The 26,421-nt window shown below is 42.7% G+C and overlaps 1 protein-coding gene across 3 annotated transcripts in view; it reads right to left on the bottom strand.

The window, feature by feature from the left end:
- Positions 1 to 29: 29 nt before the first annotated feature.
- Positions 30 to 26,421, bottom strand: part of mitfa (melanocyte inducing transcription factor a) — a 51,344-nt gene continuing 24,952 nt past the window's right edge. For 2 of the 3 annotated variants that reach the window (XM_047346680.1, XM_047346679.1), the window contains exons 2-9: positions 5,561 to 5,773; positions 5,374 to 5,469; positions 5,185 to 5,293; positions 4,818 to 4,901; positions 4,538 to 4,594; positions 4,341 to 4,416; positions 2,753 to 2,900; positions 30 to 1,104 (exon numbers count right to left, since the gene is read on the bottom strand). In XM_047346680.1, coding sequence (XP_047202636.1) covers positions 700 to 1,104; positions 2,753 to 2,900; positions 4,341 to 4,416; positions 4,538 to 4,594; positions 4,818 to 4,901; positions 5,185 to 5,293; positions 5,374 to 5,469; positions 5,561 to 5,638 — 1,053 coding nt within the window. In that variant the 5' untranslated portion in view covers positions 5,639 to 5,773 and the 3' untranslated portion in view covers positions 30 to 699. Of the gene's footprint in view, positions 1,105 to 2,752; positions 2,901 to 4,340; positions 4,417 to 4,537; positions 4,595 to 4,817; positions 4,902 to 5,184; positions 5,294 to 5,373; positions 5,470 to 5,560; positions 5,774 to 6,247; positions 6,720 to 26,421 lie in introns of those variants that run through there. The other variant, XM_047346678.1, reaches the window with a different exon arrangement.

Below are 26,421 nucleotides of genomic sequence, written 5' to 3'. Positions count from 1 at the left end.
GCCGTTGAAATGAAAGGCTGCACAGAACCTTTATGGAAAAAGCCTTTATCATAGAGATTTAATTTATTATGGTTGTTTATACAGATTTGTTTATAATTGTTTATGAATGCATAATGATCAGATGCAATTGCACAATTTGCTTTAAATCTGTAAACATGACCAAATTTTGAAAAATGATTGTGCACATACTGATGGACCTAAAACAGAAAGAGATATGTGGGAAGACACAAAAAAAGTAACAATAAATAAATATTCTATATAAACCTCTTAGTAAGCTCTCTGTTTGATTTGATTAGCTATTCCTTTCTTGAATGTGTGGTAATTAATGACATGCTCTACAGTTTCAAACTGATAAAATGTATTTGCCTTATAATGCAATTTCAACAACATGGTACTTTTATTATGCACATTTTTGTATACTGCATGGTTTATATTTTTTCATAAACAGTAAAATACATAATATTAAATATTAAACAGAATAGACACTTTGAAGTTTTTAAAGTATGCCGGTTTTATGTTATATGTTTGTCAAGTATTTCTGAGCGTCCATGAACATAAAATGACTATGTAAAGAACATAGAGATAGCATCTAAAGAGTCTTGGCTCACAGTAATAATTAACAGCAATAAATGGAAAAAAAAAGTTTCATGCTAATAACCTCTGAGTTCCTTCATCCTCTAAGCCAGTCATGGCGTTTGGCTAACATCCATGATCTTTCTCCTCCATGCTAGAGCTGGAACTGTGGCGGCTGCTGACACTGTTAGAAACATCTGGGGACATCGAGGACAGCAGGGGGTCGCTTGGGGAAATTGGCCCCAGGCTGTTATCCCTAACCAGCTCCTTCAATTTACAGGTCCTGGAGTTTCTGTTGGGGCTGGAGTCCCCAGCGTCTGCAGGGATGTGGTCAAAGGTGATGGTGCCATTGTTGAGGTCCAGCGTGGTTGGAGGAGACATGTCAGGGGTGCAGCTGTGCTGGTAGAGCTCAGATGGACAGTCCCCGAGAATGGGTTCTTGCTTGATGGCTCGAGCCATCAGCTCTGAAGTGCAGACCGATGGGGATGATACGACTGTGAGACCATGAGCCCGGGCTTGGATCTCCAACTCCTAGACAAATACAAAAAAATGTGGTATATTAATCACTTGCATATATTACTATATTAACATAAACAAATACACATTCATGCACTGCCTATAGCTCCTTATTCTTGCTGGGTCGCAAGGGGGCTGGTGCCATCTGCTGTGGTCATTGGGTGAAAGGTGGGTTTCTTTTTTGTCTAATAATTAGTACAATGTCTGGAGTCCATTAAAAATGTCAAATAAGCATGTGGATGAGTTATATACGTTTTAATAAATATATGACATTGCTGTTGGTGGCAGACTTGGAACGTTATTAATAAAAACTTCAGTCTTCATCCATTTAAGGGAATAAACAACCTAAGCAGAGGCCCAGACTTTACATCTGGTCACCAAATTCAGTTAAGTTCCAGGTTATTTACTATTATCAAATATTCTTAATTTATAATAAATATAATATTTAGATTTTTTTTTAATAATGACCCCACTTTAATAAAATGTATTAATTTACATAGACAGACAAAACAAATAACCATGCACACACATGCTCTCTCCTAAGGGCAGTTTAACTTAACTAAGTTAAGTTAAACTGTAAGTAAGTTTTAGGATTGTGGGAACCCATGTATGCACAATAAAAACTTGCCGATTCCATGTATAAAGATACCAGGCTGGAATTCAAACCTTTAACCCTAACCCTTTTTGCCTTACAGCAAGAACGTCCTGAATTGATTGTGAACTTACACCCTACACCTCATGAAGGGCAAACATTAGTCACTATGGAGACAGATTTAGGCTGCTCCTATTACTTTGAAGTTGTTATGTCTAATCTTTCCATTTAGCATTTTAAAATAGTTTATAGCATCTGTCATGACATTTAAGACCCTAAAACAACCAAAATAAATTTGTTAGCTAATTTTTCACTTTTATTGGACCAAAACCCACAGAAATTACATTGACCCCCATTTGTTGAATTTATCTATTGGACTCACTGCCACCTAATTGCCATCCATGCGTACTTCTACAGGTAAAAAATACTGGTAACATTAATCATCAGCTTAGGACTCATATAATTTTATAAGGAACGCATCTTAAGTTTGAAGGAAATTGCAGTTAATTGTCTGACCAGTTAAATGAACAATATGCATTAATGGCTTCATTACCTGACATTTTGACCACTACTTTGACTACATTGTTCTTGAAAATATTTCAACAGATGTAAATGTTTCTGCAGTGAAAAGAATATCTTTATCAGACTGTAATTAACAGGGTTTCCTTTGATACCAAGCAAGTTGTTTTTTTTCAGATTAGTTCACTTGTGAGCAACATATGTCTTTTTATTTTGCAAGGCTATAGTCGGTGACATAACATGAACTGTATGCAATAACCTATTATTTATGTTTTTTATTCATTGCACAAGATTATTAAGTTATTATCTTTTATTAAGTTATTATATCTTATTATTACTAGTATGTCATTGAGTTTGACATGGGGAAAATTCTTGAGTGGGGTTATAAATTATTCACAAAATGGTTAGTGTTATTGTTACTTTGATTATTAATCATGTGTAAAATCATCTTTATAGTGATACCAACTTGTTGTGGCATGGAGGCCACCAGCCACACTACCAACATTGAAACCTGTGGCTGACGTCACTGGTACCCAGGCAGGATTGACCCACCTGTATACGAAGCATCAGATGGCGGTTGGCGTGCTCCAGTTTTCTCTGTCTGCACTCGAGCTCCTTGGCTCTCTCCTGCTCCCGCTGTAACTTCCTGATGTAGTCCACAGAGGCTTTCAGAATGGTGCCCTTATTCCAGCGCATGTCTCTGGGGTATACAGGAGACAAAGATCTACAGTGAGACGCAGCTGACCAGCTGACCAAAACAACACAGGATTCTTTACGGATCATCTGGGTCAATAAGTCATGCACTTTAAGAACACACATGAAGAGGAGAATGTTACAAACAAAGTTTACTATTGAAAAGGTCAACAGGCAGATAGATAAATGTCAAGGCACGTGGATTCGTAAGGATAAATACAGGACTGGAATTGATTTCAATGGAGTGACGCTAGTTTTTCTAAACGTTACTTCTTGAATTTTTTTGGCACGGCATTTTCAAAAAGAAACATCTTTAAACAAATTCAGTCAATTAATAATTAAAATGTGAACATGAGAAGACAGAATGAATAATTTACTAACTAAAACAGAATTCTTATTAGATTAGGTTCTGATCTTTTATGTAAATGAGATACAACAACATTTAATTTCCCTTTGGGATCAATAGAGTATTTTTAAATTTCAGTTGAATTTGAATGTAGAAAGTATTTCAGATTTTAAAAGTTAGTTTGTTGTTTTATATAATCTGTAATAATAAAGTAATTTATACATTGTCTCGCCAAATGATTTATATATTTTGAACTTTTTTCCCCTTGCTTGCATATGTATTCAGTCCCACTGTCCATACTTTGTGAAACCCCCTTTGGTTGCTATAACAGCAACTTCTTTTTTGGAGTTTGTGCTTCCACAGGCTGTATTTGTGTCCATTTTTCTTTCCAAAAAGCTCAATCTCAATCAGACTGAATTAAGAGTGCCATTAAATAACAATAATTTTTTTGTTTTCCAACAAATCAGGTGAATTTAAGTCTGGACTTTGTTAGGGCCACTCCAAAACCATGACTATGCCTTGAGCTAAGCATTGTGTTTCTGACTGCATGTTTACAGCCTCTAACATGCTATCTGTTTCTTTAGGAGAAAAAAAAACGCTCACAGCGTGAAGCATTTTGCACGTACACAGTAAGTTCAGTTTTGGTCTCTATCTGATCAGAGCACCTCCTCCCACATTTTTGCTGTGCCCCTTCAGGGCTTTTGGGATAACAGACTTCTAATGGTTTTTTTCTTAATACAACTACTAGTTTTCCTGCTAACTCTGTTGTTTTATAACCTGCTTTAAACTTAAGCACAACTTTCTCCCTGACACGCCATTTGTTTTGCTTGTTGTTCCATGATTCTGTTTGTTCACTAATGTTCTTTTAACAAACCTCGGAGGCCTTCACAAAACAGCTGGATTCATACTTAAATAATTTAAAATTGTCGTAGGAAGTAGATGACTACGTAAGTGGGCAGTTATTTGCAATAGATTTTATTTGGGGGTGTTACATAAAATCCCAATTTGAAAAAGGCGAAAAAGTAATTGCAAAAGTATGCAAACTACACTATACTTTACATTTACAGAACACTCATTCCAAATGCAGAAAATAACACTTACGGATCATTTGACTTGGGTATTAAGGTTCCCAGCTCTTTTATGCGATCATTGATGTTGAACCTTCGTCTTCGCTCAACTATAATTTATCCAAATGAATGAACATAAAGATAAATTTTTAAGAGGTTAATTTACATGTTATTTTTTATAATACTCTTCTTTCTTACAGTATGATAAAACAAATAATAGAACTGACTTACTAAGGTTGTGATTGTCCTTCTTTTGTCTCTCTTTAGCAAGAGCACGAACTTCAGCTTCTGTGAAACAAAAGGAAGGAAAATGGTTTTAACTGAGTTTGTTGGTGCATTTTAAATTCTTAATCACAGCCAAGAGCTTTTCATCCACATTATGTGATTGGGACAAAAAAAAATGTTTCTTAGGTTCTTTTTTGGTAATTGCAAAGGATTTTTATTGTGTGCGATTTATTTGTACACAAAATACATTGTCTGATGGGAAAACTTTTATTCTTGATTTGCTTACCTACTGGAAAGCCGTCTGGCCTTTGATAGCTTTCAAACTGGCCACAGGATCCCGGCTTGTCCAGTACTTGCTTCATGCCAGGAGCTGGAGTAGTTATTTAGCAAAGCATTGTCTTAATAGTATCTTGTGCACTTCCAAATTACACACAATGTTCACACAATCCCACAGTAATCATCTCATGTTTTATTTTCTAACAATAAGAAGGATTTGTCCTTGACTCTATTCCATTGTTATCCATCTTCTTGAAGGCTATTTTAAATCACATGATGAGAGTAAACGATCAGGAAAACATGCAATTAAAGTTTTTAGAATCTGTGTTTAAAGCATGGTACTATGGTTTAGATGTGTACCCTCTTTTTTTTATTACCTGTGAATTCCCTTTTGATGTTGGGTGCACACGAGTTGCCGATTGGAATGCCAGGGAGAGGAAGCCCCTGATTGTTGTACACATCCAGTAAATTACCCGACACAGGGAGCTGGAGGATACAGACAAATCATTAGCTTGTTGAAAGAAATCTAAAAACCAAAAAGGTAAAGTAAGGTTTGTGAAGATTACCGGGTTGTTGATTTGAAAAGCTGGGTCCATCAGTCCAAGAACATCATCGTTGTAACTCGACTCCAAGCTAATAATATCATCAATGACATCGTCCATCTGTTTGAGAGAGAAAAAGTAAGCAAAAACGTCCTGCATGTATCATGGTGTCTGATTGGAATGAAAGGTTTTCAGTTATAAACATTCATACTTCTTTTTCACAGTTGGTGCCGAGGTTGAGCAAGGCCATTGGACTGTTGGGTGCGCTGCCTGCGGGCCCGGGTGGCATGCTGTGCTCAGTGGGCTGGCTTGGACACTGGTTGCCAGCTTTCCCACATAGACTGGAGGACAGATACTGCCTCACCTGCTGCCTCTGAGCTGGCTGGATGTGGTATTTGGTCGGACTTTCCAGGTGGGACTGCACCTGTGAGGAGTAGTTATATAAAAATCTGGATTGCATTTTCTACGTAATGTAAAGCTTTTGTCCAGATTAATCTGGTTGGTGATTTAATGATCAAATATAAAAAATTTCAATGCATTTATAAAAGGTCCAGTAGAAATCTCTGATATCCAACAATTCATGAAAACCACATTAAAATTCCCAACCAAACCAATAATTCCAGTTGTAGTTTTCAGATGATTAGAACCAGTCTTAGTTTTAAAAGAAACTTCTGTAACCACATTCCAGACCGATATATATATTACTTAATTGCTCTGATAAACTGTGAACATGTCAGAACAATGTATTTTTCTTTAAATTCCATTTTTATCATTTTTAAGTGGAAAGTGACCAACATATCTTTCAAACAAATTACATCTTCAGGCATTTTTAAAATTAAAATTGTCATATTTCTTTAAATTGTAATAAGAAAAAACAGAAAATAAAATGCTATCTCACCTGATAGTGGCTGTATTCAAGCATCTCCAGCATTTTGTGAATGTATATTATAATGAACAAAGGAAATAATGGTTTAATCCCTTTATGTTGACACCATGGACCGTGCCCAGCAGGCTAGCTAGTGTAAATCTGACAGCAGACTTTAGTCCTACTTTATTTATCCAAGGAATAAGCCTCATTAGATATGCACGTTAAGAAAAGGAGGAGGACATCAACACTAATCCTCCCAGCTCTGTGTTGTTCCAAATTAAACTATGAATTTGTGTCTTTATAGAGCCCATTTGACGTCACAGCCTCCAGCTCACAAAGGAGTCTTTTTGTTGATTGGCCAGTGGTCTGCAAACTGAAGTTTGCTTAAGGCCAACTAACATTTAATCTTTAGTTCTGCTCATCTAGTATAAAACATCATTTGTTCTGAGTGCCAGAAACACAATTGACACCACTGTCTCCTGACAAACAAGCCAGATAAAACCTCAAATGTATACGGTGTACAAAAACCGTGTTCACTCAGGACTTCTAGAGGTTAAATATGTGTTGTAACTATGAACTGGTGCATATGCTAAGTAAAGAAGATGAAACTTTATTTGACTATGTAAAAGTTTCACTACTACAAGCAATTTGACAGTCTTTTTAAAATCAACAGGATTTGGATTTTTATTTGTATTGTGTTATGTCACAAAGCAACCAAAGAAAAAAACAACTTTCATTCATCCATTTATCCCAGTTCGAAGTTTAAAATTAACAGAAAGGGCCATGGGAGTCTGAATTCCAACTGGGAAAGTAGGACATTTTTCTCCAATTCCTACTTGAAAATCCAATATGGCCGAACTTGCATAAAACAACTTGCTAATAGTATTTGAATAAACTGTTTATTTACATATCTGATAATTTGCATCTCTTTAAATATGTTGTATTGTGCAACTTGATTTAGTGAACATATTGCTACAGTTTTTAAAAGTACAAAACATTGAGAAATACATTGTACTTAGCTAGTATCGCTATTAGCTGTTGGCCTGAACACATGAGCTAGCAAATCCCACAGGTTTTCTACCTTGGAACTGGAACACTGTCTAGTTTGGTTGGATATTCAAGTTTCAACCTTGGAGGTAAATGGAACGCAGCAGTAGTTGTTGATCAGGGCATCGAGCACATTCAGGTATGCACTGTAAGGGCCACTGAGAGTGCACTGATTAGGTGTGGGACAATGTGGTGAGGAGATACTGTACATGCTGAGAGAGTTGCACAGATAAAACATCCTGGAACCGTGGATTTTGAAATCATATGGTGCCATTAAATAATAAGTGCAAATTGTACAATACCAGATGGAAAAAAGTTGAAGAAGAAACAGAAAATGTTTATAACAAAATATGTGTAACAATGTAAGTACACTAAAATGAATCTAAAAGCTATTTTCACCACGACACAAATAAAAATGAACAGGAGTAAATAAATTAAAATTTTGATGAGTTTAGACAATATGTCAAAAATAAGTTTTTTATTGTATTTTGAGCCAGATTTGTCACATCCTTAAGTGTTTGAGTTTTGAATCTCTGTAGATGTCAGTTTCTGCCTTGTTGTTTATATTCTGTGTTACTATTTTAGTTCATCCCATTGTTTACTTATTTCTTAGTTTATTCTGTACATTTAGATATTCTCTGTTAGATTTCCTTCCTGCGTTCCCCTCTGCCTGATCCTGCTCATTACTCTTCTCTCCCTCTGCCTCTCATTTCATTGGTCTCAGCTGTTCCTCATATCCTTCTTATTACTCACACATGCATTCTCTTGTCTCCATTCATCACTCAGTATTTAAACTCACCTGTTGCATTTACAAAAAGTCAAAAACTAAAGCATGTCAGAAAAAGCTAATCCGGCAGAGCAAAATGAGGAGGAGGTTTGGAAAGTTATGGTCGAGTTCAAATAAGAGGGAAGACATTTCCATCCGATTAAACTAACCAAAGCAATTGAGAAGGAAATTGGAAGAATCAAGCTAGCCAGACTAATAAACAGCAGAACAATAATAATTCATGCTGTAAGCAAACAACAACAGAAACTAATTCTCAAACTGTAATTTCCGGAGTCCCTCTTGATATGACAATTGATGATGTCAAACAAGATATCAAAGGAGGAAGAGTAACTGAAGCAACAAGGATAAAACACAAAAGAAATGGAGTTGTTAAAGACACCATGGGAATAATTTTGCAGTTTGAAAATGTTCCAGAATCAGTGCGGATTGGCTACATAAACGTCAGAGTCAGAGAATATATTCTGAATCCAATAAGGTGTTTTATTTGTCAAAGAATGGGATATGTAGCAAAGGAGTTCAAAGGAAAAGTAAGGTGTGCAAGATGTGAAGGTTTGCACGAATGCAGAAAGTGTGACAAGGATGCCAAAATAAAGTGCTGTTACTGTGGAGGAGAGCATAGTGCAGCATATGGTGGGTGTATTGTCCAGAGAAGCTCAAAGAATTAACTTCACAGAAAAGGTTTCATTTGCTGAGGCATTAAAGAGAGTTGGACAAGAAGGCACAAAAAAGATCTTGAGAAACAAATCAAGGAGATATAAGTCAGAGCACCAAAGATACACACGGTAAACAGAAGCAAACTCTTTTCAATTCTACAACTAAACGTAATGCTTGTATGCACAAATGTAATGTGGATGAAAACTCAAACATGGTGAAGAAAGAACACTTTGTGGCATTAATATGTCACATTGTTAATGCAACATTGCAAATGAAAAATAAAAGTGATAAAACCAAGAAGATAGTAGAAGCAGCAGGAAAACTTCTTGACATGAGAAATATCCAAGCAAATCAAATCTATATCCTTTCCTTCTGGAAAATGGTCAAGAAAAGGACTGAAATATTAATTATGGTTGTCCATATACTTCAATGGAATGCTAGAAGTCTAACAGCAAATGGACAAGAACTTAAAAATGATGTGAATGAATTAGAAATGGCTCCAGAGGTTATTTGTGTTCAAGAGACTAGGTTAAACCCATCGTTAGATTTTTATAATTCCAGAACACAGTTGAGTCAGAAAAGGTAGAAGTAACAATAGTAGTGGAGGAGGGTGTGCAACGTTCATTAAAGTTAGATTGGCATATACAAGAAACCATATCCCAGGAGATTATGAATATGTTAGTGTAGAAATATTTAACTTAGAAAGGATTGGAAATATAAAATATGTAACAGTTATAACCCATGTAAAAATCCAGGTATTTCAAAAAAATTCAGGAACAACAACAAGCAGAGAAGTTTGGTGTGGTGACTTCAATGCACATAACAGCCTATAGGGAAGCAGACAGACAGACAAAAATGGCAAAATAGTGGAAGAAATGATGGATGAAAGATCACTGATGTCCCTTAACAACGACCAGGGAGCAAGAAGTGACATAAATAATGGTACAATGTCACGCCTTCATCTTACATAAGCCTCTAGTTTGATTGTTAGTTCATATGAGTGGGGTGAGAAGGACGAGTCTACTCATTTTCCAGTAAGCACAATTATTTAAGATAATTTATTACAAGAAGAATTCATATTAACAAGATGGTGCTTTAATAAAGCGAAATGGTAGAATTTTTAAACAATATGTTATAAGGCAAGTCGCTTAGTAAAATTAAAAGTAAACATTGATGAATGCATTAAACAGGTAACAGAACATATACTAAATGCTGCAGAACCTAGCATACCAAAAGCAACAATTAAAGGAAAGGCAGAAATGGTACCATGGTGGAAATAGGATTGTAGTAGAGTCATTAAAGAATAAAATTAAGCTTTTAAACAAATTACAGAAAATATGACAGGACAAAATCTTATTGAACATAAGAAGAAAAGGGCAGAGGATCAATTAAAGATGCCAAGAAGAAAACATGGAGAGATTATTGCTCTTTCATAGGAGTAGAAATAAAATTACAAAAATATTCAATTCAATTCAGTTTATTTATATAGCGCCAATTCACAACACATGTCGTCTCAAGGCACTTCACAAAAGTGAGGTACATACATTCCAATTAATCCTAATCATTGAACAGTGCAGTCAGATTCAGTTATTTATTCAAATTGGATAAAAAGTGTTTCTGTCTGAGGAAACCCAGCATGACTGTTAGGTTAACTGGTTACTCTTAATTACCCTTAGATGTGAGTGAGTGCATGCATTATTGTCGGTCCTGAGAGTCTCTGGGTTTCACTGTGATGGACTAGCAACCTGTCCAGGGTGTATCCTACCACCTGCCCAAAGACTACAGGAAATGGGCATCCCGACCCTGAGAGGACAAGTGGGTGTAGACAATGGATGGCTGGAGAACAAAACAATAGGTAGCAGCCGGGAAAAAAGTGTATACTTATCAATATATTAAAAAAATGAGGTCCTTAGAAAACAGGTAAATAAGATTGAGGAAACTCTGGCAAATATTCAGCAATGAGCCTCAGCTATTTATTGTCGAACCTGTTCATGTCCTTCAAATGTTTATCTGCATTTTGTTTATATGGCTTTAAGTAAAAACGACCTAGCATGGCTTTTCTACACATCTGATTATGATCTATAGCCAGAAAAACAGCCAAATACTCAGATTGTTTTGGACACTTCACACAATTCTTTAGTATGACCATCACAAGTCAGAGAACACATATTAAATGTACATTTCTGTGCAAATGCAACAGCAATGACACCAGAAGAAAATTGCTTAATTTAATAGGACAATATGACACTCTGTCTGCACTGATGAAGAATCACTAACATTGACATGCTGACTGCTTGAATTGGCTTACATGGAAGGGGAGCTGCCTATTTCTGATTAACTCAAATAAAACCTGTCCACAAATGGCAAAGACACAGTAGCAAACGTTCCCGAGAGTGACTGAGCTACCAAAATCGGTTCAATAGCACATCAAAACCTCCTCTAAGAGGTCATAAAAGAACTTTGGAACAGCACTGAAAGCACTGCAAGCCTCACTTGCCTCAGTTAAATTTACTGTTCATGATTCAACAATAAAACAAAGACTTTACAAAAGCAGCATCCATGGGCTTAGTGGCTTAGTGACATTAAGTTCTAGCCCGCTTGGATTATGCAGCAGGCAAATAATCCAAAGCATACCAACAGGTCCACCTCTGAATGAGACATACAAACAAAAACAAAAAAAAAAAAGTTTTTTGTGTGGCCTAGGCAAAGTTCAAATTTAAATCCTGTTGCAGCAGGGGTGGTAAACCCAGTTATTAGGTGTAGGGAGGTAACTACTATTTTACATAGGGGCAAGTTGGTTTGAATACATTTTTTGTTTTAATAAATGAAATTATGATTTGAAAACGGCAGTTTGTATTTACTAGCATCTTTGTCTGATATTAAAATTTGCTTGATCGCCCTAAACATGTACGTTTGACGAAATAGCTAAACCAGAAGAAGTTGGGAATTTCTTACTTACAATACCTTTGGAATAGAAAGATATTCTTATCTGCTTAATTGAATAACAACTTTTTTACTTCAAAATAATAAAGGTCCTGCGTTCGACTCCCGGCCGGGGTCTTTCTGCATGGAGTTTGTATGTTCTCCCCGTACATGCGTGGGTTCTCTCTGGGTCCCACAGTCCAAAGACATGCCTGTTAGGTTAATTGGTCTCTCTAAATTGCCCTGTGATGGATTGGCGTCCAGTCCAGGGTGTACCCCGCCTCCCGCCCATAGACTGCTGGAGATAGGCACCACCTTCCCCGCAACCCACTTTGGAAGAAGCTGTATAGAAATTGATTGACTGTTGTTATTGAATAAACTGTTGTAAGTAATCCATCAATGCAAATGTTATTAAAAACTTTTTCAGTTCTGTCTGTACAATTCAGCTCTGATGCTAATGCTCATGACTAATTGTTTTTGCTCTAAGGTCAGGGTAACTAAAAACTAAAGTAAATATATATTTCTGAGGAGGAGTTTGATTTTGTTTGATTATTTTTGAAGGCATTTCCTTTAAAGTTTTGAACTTTGAGCTTTAATTTTCTCTAAAGCTTTGATGGACTAAAGTTTAAATTAGAGCAGGATGCAAATAAGTTCTGTTAGATGTAATCATAAAGATGGACCATTTCTACCTTCCATCTAATACTACTGTTGACATTGCTGCTTGAACATAGAAAAACCTGTATAAGCGTAAAATATGGACTAATAAACAGCAATGCTATAACTACAAATATTACTTTCAATTACTTAATTTTAACATGCTGAAAAATTGCCAAGGAGCAGGAAAGAGAGAGAGAGAGGGTTTTTTTTCATGTCCCCCCAAGAATTACTCTCTGAAATTTGTCTGTTTAGTGTCCCCCCCCAAAAAATAAAATGGGATTTTCGCCCCTGATACAGAGAGATTTTTTTATGCTTCTTTATTCACAATAGTGAAAAAAGTTCAGTCTTTAAAGTTTATTGCATTTAGTCAAGGCATTAGAAACAGCAAACCGTGCCCTGAATTGTTATCAATTAGTCATTTAATAACGCAAATGTCTGCTATTTAGATCTTGTGTGACTCTCCATAAACAGAAAGTTTTATTCCTGTTTCTGGATGGTTGGAAACTCTGTAATTGTAGAGGTGAACACAAATACAGGGGAAGTGCCCGTTGGCTGCACATAGTTTAATATGATAAAACTGAAAAGGCATTCTTTGTAAACTCATAGTAGAGTGTTTCTTTGTTTCTGCTTTGCAGTCTGCCCTTTTCCTTCAGCAAAACCTTTGGGTTTAAAGCGAACTATCAAAAAGACATGTATTGCATCAATCCCTTGAGCAAACCCTGCTTCTTACTTTATTTATAGACTCTTTGTGAGACAGGGGTTTATTACCTTCTCAGGGAAAGCACATGGGTCTGTGTTCTAGACTTATGCCTTTAGGACCAACAACATTTCAAGAGATAGTCGTCACTCTTTGACCCCTGAAATGAAACGGATCCATTCACATCTCTCCACCAGCTCTTCTCCATACTCGCATTCCCATTTCCCTTGCAACTGGCCACTCTTCGGGGCATTTCAACAAAAGAAGACATTTAACATTTACTGTTAAACTGCTACTTTGGAAGAGCTGTTTATATGACTAAATGCTGTGCTTTTGAATCCCAACAAAGATGAGTAACTCACAAAAAACTAGTGATAAGAAGTGGTTCTGATTATGATATAGTGGTCAGTGGCTAGTTTAAAGACAAATAAGTTAAGACCAAATAAATAAATAAATCAGGAAGATTTTGAGAAATGTGATGGAGTTGTCTTTAATCATGTCTATGGGGAAAGGATGACTGACAAGCAGCTAAAACCAGACCAGCAAAACCTGTTGCACAACACTACACTGAATAATTTTTACCACTGGATTATTTGTAGCTGTAAACTAGTGTAAAAATAGAAATGAGTAACTGGGCTTTACCGTGGACTTTTGTTTAATTTTCATACTCCAACACGTTATCACGTCACATCTCAAAATTGTACTAAATAGGGGTTTAAACGATACATCCAGTTCATGATTTCATGTTTTCACAAATAGTAAAGATTTCACATATCTTAACCAAGGTTTAAAAAAATCTCTAGTCAGTGTATATTATTCTAGTACAGGTTGACTAGTTCATCTGTTGCATTTTTAGTGCTTGACAATTTCTAATATGGTGCTCATGCCAATAGAAACAGTAACATGGTACCTTCTTGTGTTTTCGTCAGGGCACCCCTTAAAATATACTGATGAAAACTCTTGGAGGGTGTCTAAACAACCTTATTGTCAGTGGATGTGTTATTTAAATAATTTTATTATCTTTAGTAATAATGTCTGCCTCATTTCTTATGAGAAACAATGGATGGATGGATGGATGGATGGATGGATGGATGGATGGATGGATGGATACAAGAATGGATGGATGGATGCACACCCCCTCCCAGTGCATGCGTGACACTTCCTCTGGTTTGAACTTGTGAAAAGGAAAACTTGTGCACTTCTCTTCTATATCACAATGGTGCATAGGCTAATAAACAATTAGAAGATAAATGCCTTCTAAATGTAGTTGTTTTTAAGGCAAGGGTCATGGTTACCAGTCAGGGTTACAGTTAGCTTTACGCCAGTGTTTAAACCAAATGTAATGACAAATATTTGTCAACTTGTCAACTTGCCTGCTACTAACGTTCTCTCACCCCTAAGAGGCGCTGGAGCTGCAGACCGGAGTTTTGACAGGTGTACGTCGTTGCTTCATCAGCTGGAGGACTATATGAGGGTGGTTTGCTGGCTTTTCTACGCCTGAGTGTTTTGCCTACCGTGTTTACCTGGCCAGCATCTTCTGAATTCTGGAAGCTCCACTTGTTTTTTTGAGCCTTGATTAACTATCTGTCTCTTCCCTTCATCATAGGCTGTTCACGCCAAGCTGGGTTTCCCCCTCGTGAACTCACCTCCCGTCAAGATTGGAATCTGCTGCATTTGGCAACTGCCCTTGCAAGTCCTCCAGCTGAAAGCGCAACCTGTCCAACCACCTTGCTACCTGGAACATCAGAACGCTCCAACCGTTTCCGCGCAGGCTCACACCCCAGACTTGAACCGGCTCTTTCCCCCTGGCGGATCGATCGCCTCCCAAAAATGAGCATAGATCTTTGCTTGAATTATCCAATCTGTTCCTCCGCTCACCTCTGTTCTTCTTTTACAGCCTGACTCCTGATCACTCTGATCACTCTGCTCACCTCGTTCCTGAGACTGAAAAGAAATAAAAACTTTAAATTTACTCTTCTCTGTCTGAGTGTCCTCTGCATGTGGGTCAAGTCGGCCTTAAAAACTATGACAGAACACTCAGGCCAGCCGGATCCTGCAGAGGCACTCCAGAGAACCGTTTCCGAGCATGGTCATCTTATCCAGGCTCATGGTTCGATCCTCCACTCTTTCCTCGACCAACAGCGGCAAACAGCGGCAGGTTAGTCAGCAGTTGGAACAGCTCACAGCCTTAATGCAGCACAATCTGGGAGTTACGCCCGCCTCACCGCCGGAGGGCGCTGAGGCACCTCCTGAGTCCCAGCAACTTCCTCATAGTCGGGAAGTAGTTTGCCCTAGCTCGGAAAAGTTTTCTGGAGAAGTTGGTAGCTACCGGGGGTTTCTCTTACAGTGTGCCCTCGTCTTTAATAGGTCTCCACAGTCATTTCCCCATGACGATGTGAGAATTTCCTATGTGTTGGGCCTACTCACCAGCAGAGCACTGCGGTGGGCTGAGGCTAGGTTTTCAAATCACAATAGTTTTGGCTGTTCCTATGACGAGTTCATTAAAGAATTTAGGTTGACGTTTGACATTGACATGGACCGATCTACTGTGGCTCGCCGTTTGCGAGCGTTAAAGCAGCATGGCCGACCGCTGACAGAGTTCACTATCGATTTCCGCACGCTGGCAGTTGCGTCGGGTTGGAACTCCAGGGTGCTAAAATCTACCTTTTTCCAGACTCTAGATGAGAGTTTGAAAGACGAGCTCACCCTTCTGGAGGAGCCCGAGGAAATAGAAGATTACATAAATCTGGCCATCCGCCTGGACAACCGGATGAGGGAGAGGAAGCGGACCCGCTCTGAGCGGTCCGCCGCTAGACCGCATCTCGTCTCTCCTCCGTTGTCTCTGTCCCAGCCAGTGCAAGCCCCAGCCAGTCTGAGCCCGAGCCCATGCAGTTGGGAAGGACCCAGTTTCCCGATGATGTGCAGCAGCGCCGCAGGGAGGCCGGGCAATGCTTTTACTGTGGATCTGCTGAGCACTTGATTTCTGCTTGCCCAGTCCGCCGGTTTTGATGGGGCACCCGGCGGACCGACAACCACCCTTGCCCTCCCGCTTCACTTTATCAGCTACGTTGCTGTTAGATCGACGTACTATTCTTTTGTCTACTTTATTAGATTCTGGTTGTGAGCTAGACCTGATAGATCAGGAGTTTGTCAGAAAAGAACGCATTAAGACCGAGGTTTTGCCTATCCCACAACGGGATCTGACTGTGGATGGCCAGACTCTCCATTGTATTACACACAGAACTGAACCTGTAGAATTAGTGTTTTCAGGGAATCACAGAGAACGCATTACTCGTACTCGTACTCGTCGTCTTCCGCTTTATCCGGGACCGGGTCGCGGGGGCAGCAGACTCAGCAGAGAGGCCCAGACGTCCCTCTCTCCAGACACCTCCTCCAGTTCCTCCAGGGGGAGCCCTAGGCGTTCCCAGGCCAGCCGAGAGACATAGTCCCTCCAGTGTGTCCTGGGCCGTCCCTGGGCCTCCTCCCGGTGGGACGTGCCTGGAACACCTCCCGAGGAAGGCGTCCAGGAGGCATCCGGTATAGATGCCCGAGCCACCTCAACTGGCTCCTCTCGATGTGGAGGAGCAGCGGCTCTACTCCGAGCCCCTCCCGGATGGCCGAGCTCCTCACCTTATCTCTAAGGGAGTGCCCGGCCACCCTACGGAGGAAGCTCATTTCAGCTGCTTGTATCTGGGATCTCGTTCTTTCAGTCATGACCCAAAGTTCATGGCCATAGGTGAGGGTAGGAACGTAGACCGACCGGTAAATTGAGAGCTTTGCTTTTCGGCTCAGCTCTCTCTTCACCACAACGGACCGGCACAGCGCCGCAATTACTCTGGCAGCGCACCGATCCGTCTGTCGATCTCCCGCTCCATTCTTCCCTCACTCGTGAACAAGACCCCGAGATACTTAAACTCCTCCACTTGAGGCAGGAACTCCCCTCCAACATGAAGAGGACAAGCCACCCTTTTCCGGTCGAGTACCATGGCCTCGGACTTGGAGGAGCTGATCCTCATCCCTGCCGCTTCACACTCGGCTGCGAACCGCCACAGCGCATGCTGTAGGCCCTGGCCAGAGGGGGCCAGCAGGACCACGTCATCCGCAAAAAGAAGAGACAAAATCCACTGGTCCCCAAACCAGACCCCCTCCGGCCCTTGGCTGCGTCTAGAAATCCTGTCCATAAAAGTTATGAACAGTACCGGTGACAAAGGGCAGCCCTGCCGGAGTCCAACATGCACCGGCAACAGGTCCGACTTACTGCCGGCAATGCGGACCAAACTCCTGCTCCGTTCGTACAGGATGGCCCCTAATAAAGGGCCCCCCATTCCATACTCCTGGAGCACCCCCCACAGGGCATCACGAGGGACACAATCGAATGCCTTCTCCAGGTCCACAAAACACATGTGGACTGGTTGGGAAAACTCCCATGAACCATCGAGTACCCTGTAGAGGGTATAGAGCTGGTCCAGTGTTCCACAGCCGGGACGAAAACCACACTGCTCCTCCTGAAGCCGGGGTTCAACTATCGGCCGGACTCTCCTATCCAATACCCTGGCGTAGGCCTTACCAGGAAGGCTGAGGAGTGTGATCCCCCTGTAGTTGGAACACACCCTCCGGTCCCCCTTCACCACCCCAGTCTGCCAATCCAAAGGCACTGTCCCCGTCCGCCACGCAATGTTGAAGAGGCGTGTTAACCATGACAGCCCTACAACATCCAGAGACTTGAGGTACTCAGGGCCGATCTCATCCACCCTCGAAGCCTTGCCACCGCGGAGCTTTTTAACCACATCGGTGACTTCAGCCTGGGTGATGAAAGAGTCCAACCCCGAGTCCCCAGCCTCTGTTTCCACCACGGAATGCGTGATGGCAGGATTGAGGAGATCCTCGAAGTACTCCTTCCACTGCCCGATAATGTCCTCAGTCGAGGTCAGCAGTCTCCCGCCCCCACTATAAACAGTGTTGGCGAAGCACTGCTTCCCCCTCCTGAGGCGCCGGACGGTTTGCCAGAATCGCTTCGAGGCCAACCGGTAGTCCTTCTCCATGGCCTCACCAAACTCCTCACAGGCCCGAGTTTTTACCTCTGCCACAGCCCGGGCCGCAGCACGCTTGGCCTCAAGGTACCCGTCAGCCGCCTCAGGAGTCCCACAAGCCAACCACAGCCGATAGGACTCCTTCTTCAGCTTGACAGCATCCCTTACTGCCGGTGTCCACCACCGGGTTCTGGGATTGCCACCGCGACAGGCACCGCAGACCTTACGGCCGCAGCTGCGGGCAGCAGCACCGACAATAGATGCGGAGAACATGGTCCACTCGGACTCTATGTCTCCAACATCCCCCGGGATCTGGTCGAAGCTTTCCCGGAGGTGGGAGTTGAATACATCCCTGGCCGAGGGCTCCGCCAGGTGTTGCCAGCAGACCATCAATATGCGCTTGGGCCTGCCAAGTCTGTCCGGCTTTCTCCTCCTCCAGCGGATCCAACTCACCACCAGGTGGTGATCAGTGGACAACTCAGCCCCTCTCTTCACCCGAGTGTCCAAAACATGCGGCCGAAGGTCTGATGATACGACAACAAAGTCGATCATCGACCTCCTGCCTAGGGTGTCCTGGTGCCAAGTGCACTGATTGACACCCTTATGTTTGAACATGGTGTTCGTTATGGACAATCCGTGACTAGCACAGAAGTCCAATAACAAAACACCACTCGGATTCAGATCGGGGAGGCCATTCCTCCCGATCACGCCTCTCCAGGTGTCACTGTCGTTCCCCACGTGGGCGTTGAAGTCCCCCAGCAGAATAATGGAGTCCCCGGGAGGGGCACTATCCAGCACCCCCGACAGGGACGCCAAGAAGGCCGGGTACTCTGCACTACCACTCGGCCCGTAGGCTGAAATGATAGTCAGAGACCTCTCCCCAACCCGAAGTTGCAGGGATACGACCCTCTCATCCACTGGGGTAAACCCCAACACAAGACGGCTGAGCTGGGGGGAAACAAGCAAACCCGCACCAGCCCGCCGCCTCTCCCTGTGGGAAACACTCCAGAGTAGAAGAGAGTCCAACCCCTCTCAAGGAGATGGGTTCCAGAGCCCACGCTGTGCGTGGAGGCGAGCCCGACTATTTCTAGTTGATATCTCTCGACCTCCCGCACAAGCTCAGGCTCCTTCCCCCCCGGCGAGGTGACATTCCACGTCCCTAGAGCCAGCCTAAGCATCCGGGGATCGGGCCGCTGAGGTCTCCACCTTCGTCCGCCACCCAATCCTCTTTGCACCAGTCCCTCACGGTTCCCCCAGCAGGTGGTGGGCCCACTGGGGGATGGCCTCGCGTCTCTCGTTCGGGCTTGGCGCGAGGAGCAACCCGGCCACCGGGCGCTCTCCGATGAGTCCCGACCCCAGGCCTGGCTCCAGGGTGGGACCCCGGCTCCGCCGTACCGGGCGACGTCACGTGCCTCGATATTTTGTTCTTCATGAGGGATTCTTGAACCACTCTTTGACTGACCCATCACCTAGAGCCTGTTTGCCATGGGAGACCCTACCAGGGGCATTTAGGCCCCAGACAACATAGCCTCTAGGATCATTTGAGCGCTCAAACCCCTCCACCACGTTAAGGTGGCGGTTCAAGGAGGGGAGAACGCATTACATTATTTGTTTTTCCCATTTCCCAGGCCTCATTAGTCCTGGGTTTCCCGTGGCTACAGAACCACAATCCTCACCTGAATTGGACTGAATTAAGAGTCGAATCCTGGTCACCCCAGTGTTTATCTACCTGCTTTCAATCAGCTGTTACTCCCAGATCTTCTGAGGAGAAGGTGGGGGACGACCTTTCAGACCTCACCCAGGTGCCGCATGAATACCATGACCTTAGCCCCGTTTTCAGTAAGACACGGGCCCTTTCTCTACCACCTCACTGCCCCTATGATTGCGCAATCAATCTTCTGCCAGGCGCCCCTCCAAATATATTGGAGAATCGCTCGTAGCCGGCATCATTCGGCCATCCTCGTCCCCGCTCGGTGCGGGTTTTTTCTTTGTCGGTAAAAAGGATGGCTCCCTACGCCCCTGCATCGAATATAGGGGGCTTAGCGCCATTACAGTTAAAAATAGGTACCCATTACCTCTTCTCTCAGCGGATTTTGAGCCTGTTCATGGGGCTACTATCTTTACCAAGCTCGACCTTAGAAACGCATATCATTTAGTTAGGATCCGACGAGGGGATGAGTGGAAGACGGCGTTCAAGACACCTCTCGGGCACTTTGAATATTTGGTGATGCTGTTTGAATTGTGCAACGCACCTGCAGTTTTTCAGACTCTTGTAAATGACGTCTTAAGAGATTTTTTGGATGTATTTGTTTTTGTATATCTGGACGACATCTTGATTTTTTCCAGAACTGTTGAAGAGCACCGCCGTCATGTATGCTTGGTCCTGCAGCGCCTCCTGGAAAACCAACTATTCATTAAGGCGGAGAAGTTGCTCTTCCACCAAACTTCCATCAGCTTTTTAGGTTTTATCCTTGAGGGTGGGCAGGTTCGTGCTGATCCGGACAAGGTGAAGGCTGTGGAGAACTGGCCAACTCCAACCACTCGAAAGCAGTTGCAGCACTTTTTGGGGTTCGCTAATTTCTATAGGAGGTTTATCCAGAACTACAGCCGCATTGCCAGCCCTCTAACAGCATTAACATCCATCAGAGTACGCTTCACCTGGTCTCCCGAAGCTGAAGCAGCTTTCAGCCTGCTGAAGAACAAGTTTGCTCAAGCGCCGATGCTCATTCATCCTGATCCTGGAGTGCAATTCACCTTGGAAGTGGATGCTTCTGACACTGGGGTGGGAGCGGTGCTCTCCCAGCGTCAGAGACAGGACGGCAAGCTTCACCCCTGTGCATTTTTCTCCCGTCGCCTGGGGCCTGCAGAGAGGAATTATGATGTTGGGACAAGGAGCTGCTGGCCATTAAACTCGCCTTGGAGTAGTGGCGGCATTGGCTGGAGGGGTCTGAGTTGCCTGTGCTGGTTTGGACCAATCATAAGAACCTGTCATATATCCAGTCAGCCAAACGTTTAAATCCCCGTCAGTCATGTTGGTCTCTTTTTTTTTCTCGATTTAACCTGTTAATTTCTTACAGACCTGGCACTAAGAACGTTTAGCCCGATGCTCTGTCTCAGCAATTCACTTCTGACGACTTCTGATGCCGCAACCATCCTGCCCCCAAGCTGCACCGTAGGAGCCGTAACTTGGGAGATAGAGGACTGCGTGCGACAGGCCCTCCTCGCTGACCCGGGCCAGGGGACCGGTCCGCCTAACCGCATGTTCGTTCCTGCAGCAGTTTGGGGCCGGTTGAGTGCCTGGTTCCACTCTTCAAGAATTGCCATTCACCCGGGGGCCAGTTGAACTGTCGCAGCTGTTGCCAGGCAATTCTGGTGGCCCACACTGCATCATGATGTCAGAGAATTTGTATCTGCCTGCCCAGTATGTGCACGGAACAAGACGTCGAGCCGACCACCCGCGGGCCTCCTGCAACCGCTTGCTGTACCTCTCCGCCCTTGGTCCCACATTGCAGTAGACTTCGTCACAGGATTACCATCTTCTCGCGGTATGACAGCCATTATGACTATTGTGGACAGGTTTTCCAAAGCCTGTCATCTGATTCCTCTTAGGAGATTGCCATCAGCCCTCCAGACCGCACAGCTCTTGGTAAAACATGTATTCCGGCTCCATGGAATACCCCAGGACATACTGTCAGATCGGGGACCCCAGTTCACCGCCCGGCTCTGGAAGGAGTTCTGCACGGCTCTGGGGGCAAAGGTTTCTCTGACTTCCGGTTTCCACCCTCAAACCAACGGGCAGGTAGAGAGGATCAACCAAGAGCTGGAGGCGGCGCTCCATTGTATTGCATCCTCCGACCCCGTCGAGTGGAGCACCCACCTGTCTTGGGTCGAGTACTCGCATAACTCGCACGTCTCAGCAGCAACTGGATTTACCCCGTTTGAGGTCTCCCTGGGTTATCAACCGCCCCTGTTTCCGTCCGATGAGAGGGAAATCACGGTGACGTCTGCGCGTCAACACATCCGCAGGAGCAAGCGCATCTGGACCGCAGCTACAAAGGCGCTGCATTGGACGGCAGCTCAGAACAAGCGTTACGCCGACAGGCGCCGCATCTCGGCCCCGACCTACCATCCGGGTCAGCAGGTTTGGCTCTCCATACGGGACGTGCCTCTCAAGTCCCTCTCCCGAAAACTATCTCCCAGGTTCATCGGTCCTTACTCCATCGAGTCCCTGGTTGGGCCTGCCTCAGTACAACTTCGTTTGCCTGCCAGTTTCCGGATTCATCCGGTTTTTCACGTCTCCCAAATTAAGCCGGTCCAGACCAGCATCCTTTGCCCCCCAGCTGTGCCTCCGCCAGCGCCCCGGGACTTCCAGGGCCACCCAGCCCATTCGGTCCGTCGACAGGGCCGAGGATGGCAGTACCTCATTGACTGGGAGGGATACGGTCCAGAGGATCGCTCCTAGGCCCCGCGATCTTTCATCCTGGACCCGACGCTCGTCCGGGACTACTGGGACTCCCAGGCCGGATCTTCAAGACCGCCGAGTGCGGTCGTTGAGGGGGAGGTACTGATGGGGCCTGAAATTGTAGCCGTCTGCCAAATATTATAATACAATACGACAGCAGGTTAGCAAGGAAAGGTTTTAGCTGTTTAATTGCTATGAATATTAATAGTGTTGTGGTTGAAGAAGGAGCTAGTTTATCTGAAGTTAAAGGTGAATCTTCTCAACATCAAGCTGTAACAAGTAATGATTTGACATAAGCATAGATACAATAACAATGAATGAACAATTGAACAATATAACACATCAAACAGCAATTAAGAGTCTTACTGCCAAATACTTTAATTAACCTTACTGTAAATTATTTCAAAGTGGGATTATGTAGAGAAGAGATTGGCTTCTAAAGGAAATATGATGTAATCTTTTTTTTCACTCATCTGTTGAGTTTTAATGGCTGAAACCTAGTGATGAACTGGTTATGAAAGGACTGTTACACTCTACTGTATTTCTCCGATTTATGTTGAATAAATTAACGAGAAAAGAGGACTTTCCCCAATCTAAATGCTAACATCTGTTCCCCATGTGTGACTTCCAAACTGTAACGATAATGTTTCAGTTTTTACGTCTCTTCTTACTGATGATCTGGTGTTCTTTAGTGGTATGATCAGTGTGGTATCATTAACAGATCAAAACGTTGAGTAATTACCAAAATATAGCTCAAAATTTTACTTTAATAACCTCTGGATTGAATAAACGCAGTGTTCTTTAACAAAGAATGCCAGGAAAAGCAATAAAGAAACCAAAAATAATAACTATACACCTGTAGCAATTTTTCACATGAGGAAAACAAGAACAAGACAAGACAAGGCCAGAAAGAAAATCACTTCCTTATCCAGACCACACCTATAAATACTATGTAGTGTCTTGCAAGAGTAGTAAGATCTCGTGAACATTTACAGCTTTTGTCATTTTAGAACCACATGTTCTATGTACATTATTATAGGGATTTTTTGCGACCAAAGTACAGGGGTTAGACAATGAAAATGAAACACCTGTCATTTTAGTGTGGGAGGTTTCATGGCTAAATTGGACCAGCCTGGTAGCCAGTCTTCATTGATTGCACATTGCACCAGTAAGAGCAGAGTGTGAAGGTTCAATTAGCAGGGTAAGAGCACAGTTTTGCTCAAAATATTGAAATGCACACAACATTATGGGTGACATACCAGAATTCAAAAGAGGACAAATTGTTGGTGCACGTCTTGCTGGCGCATCTGTGACCAAGATAGCAAGTCTTTGTGATGTGTCAAGAGCCACGGTATCCAGGGTAATGTCAGCATACCACCAAGAAGGACAAACCACATCCAACAGGATTAACTGTGGACGCAAGAGGAAGCTGTCTGAAAGGGATGTTCGGGTGCTAACCCGGATTGTATCCAAAAAACATAAAACCACGGCTGCCCAAATCACGGCAGAATTAAATGTGCACCTCAACTCTCCTGTTTGCACCAGAACTGTCCGTCGGGAGATCCACAGGGTCAATATACACGGCCGGGCTGCTACAGCCAAGCCTTTGGTCACTCATGCCAATGCCAAACGTCGGTTTCAATGGTGCCCAAATCTTGGGCTGTGGACAATGTGAAACATGTATTGTTCTCTGATGAGTCCTCCTTTACTGTTTTCCCCACATCTGGGAGAGTTACGGTGTGGAGAAGCCCCAAAGAAGCGTACCACCCAGACTGTTGCATGCCCAGAGTAAAGCATGAGGGTGGATCAGTGATGGTTTGGGCTGCCATATCATGGCATTCCCTTGGCCCAATACTTGTGCTAGATGGGCACATCACTGCCAAGGACTACTGAACCATTCTTGAGGACCATGTGCATCCAATGATTCAAACATTGTATCCTGAAGGCGGTGCTGTGTATCAGGATAACAATGCACCAATACAGACAGCAAGACTGGTGAAAGATTGGTTTGATGAACATGAAAGTGAAGTTGAACATCTCCCATGGCCTGCACAGTCACCAGATCTAAATATTATTGAGCCACTTTGGGGTGTTTTGGAGGAGCGAGTCAGGAAATGTTTTCCTCCACCAGTATCACGTAGTGACCTGGCCACTATCCTGCAAGAAGAATGGCTTAAAATCCCTCTGACTACTGTGCAGGACTTGTATATGTGATTCCCAAGACAAATTGACGCTGTATTTGCCGCAAATGGAGGCCCTACACCATACTAATAAATTATTGTGGTCTAAAACCAGGTGTTTCAGTTTCATTGTCCAACCCCTGTAGAGCATACATATAAAGTAGAAGAAAAATGCTAACGTTTTTTTCAGAATTCTTTACTAATTAAAATGTAAACAATTGGGTTTGCATTGGTACTCAGCCACCTCTGATACCCCCAAATAGGCATCATCTCCCCTTAGAAGTCACCTGTGTGTAATCAAACCTTAGTAAAAATTCAGCGTTGATGGTTTTAATAAAACTAGCAACAGCTGAAGTCCAGTAATCGTTTCTGTTTTAGTGAAATCAGTATGCATTAAAGGTGCCAGCTGATGCACGTAAACTGATAAGAAGAAGAAAGGCATAATAAGTCCCGCTTATAGTGTGCCATAAGTCATGTAGGGGGAAAGCCAACATAAAGTGGTAGGTGCTCTGATGAGACCAAAATGTAACCTTTTTGGTCTACATGCAAAATGGTATGTGTTGCAGAAAACTTACACTGCATATCACTCTGAAGTAACCATTCCCATAGTAAAACATGGTGGTGGTATAATCATGCTGTCAGCATGCTTCTCCTGAGCAGGGAAAATGAAGCTTTGTCTAACCAATGAGAAGATGGATAAAGATAAATAATGGGCAACCCTTTAATGGCATTTTCCACCAAACAGGTTCCAGTTCTAAGCTGCTCTTTGTGTTTCTGCTGCTAGCATAGCTACTGGACCAGGGGAAAGATCTGTTTTCAACAGGAGCTAGAGGCGGGCTCATTGGGAACAGCAGCTAACCAAAACATTCAGAGCGCCATGTTTAAGACGCTGGATTTTAGTTTAGCTTTGGATCTGTCAAATTTAAAGCATGAAATATAAAAAAAACAGCAATACAATAATAATAAAATGTCGGCTTAGCATCAGAATAACACAAGCTGTCAGTTTTGCCAGTATGTTACTCATTTTTATTTGGGTATTACCTGACACATAGTTTAGGTAGGTCAATGCCCTGCATACAGCTGATTTCTGACCCGGTTCTATAACACTGTCTGTCCTTTTGATAACACCAGGTGGTGTTTATAAATCTTGCTCTACAAGCTGTGTTTACGTCCTGTTTTCCAGCCCTTCTGGTGCGGATGAAGATCCGCTGATTAGGATTGTAACATGGTTATTTCACAAGAGGCTAAATACAAATTCAAGGCACTAATCTCAACATTTTATTTGTAAATCATGTTAATAAGAATGCATATGCCAATGCATTTACTTTCCACTTCACACTTATGCACTACTTTGCATTGGTCTTTCACATAATATCCAAATAAAATACAATCAAGTGCAGATGTGATATGATACAATGTAAAAGCTCAAGATTTTGACCTTTGATCATTGGAAATAAGCACCAGCATGACCTTGAGCACAAATAAGTAGGTATGGAAACACGACGAATGGATTTCTGATAATGCTGCACCCTTTGTTTTGTATTTTTAATATATAATTATTTTATCAGCTCTATGTTCTGCCTGATTTGCTTCTTCCTTCAGGTTCCACGTGGAGCCAGCAGTATCAGAAAATCTACTCACTTTTCTGTTCCAGTAAAAACGTGAAATACTGTCTTCTTAAAGAAACATGGGAAACTCCTTGGACACTTCTTAAGACAAAAGGGCATTCAAAATTCAAATCTACAGAACACAATGTGTCCATTTTTCA

This window comes from Girardinichthys multiradiatus, chromosome 20 (genome assembly GCF_021462225.1).
Source record: "Girardinichthys multiradiatus isolate DD_20200921_A chromosome 20, DD_fGirMul_XY1, whole genome shotgun sequence".
NCBI lineage: Eukaryota > Metazoa > Chordata > Actinopteri > Cyprinodontiformes > Goodeidae > Girardinichthys > Girardinichthys multiradiatus.
The sequence above is the reverse complement of the archived record's forward strand: the minus strand, read 5'-3'. Positions and strand labels throughout refer to the sequence as shown.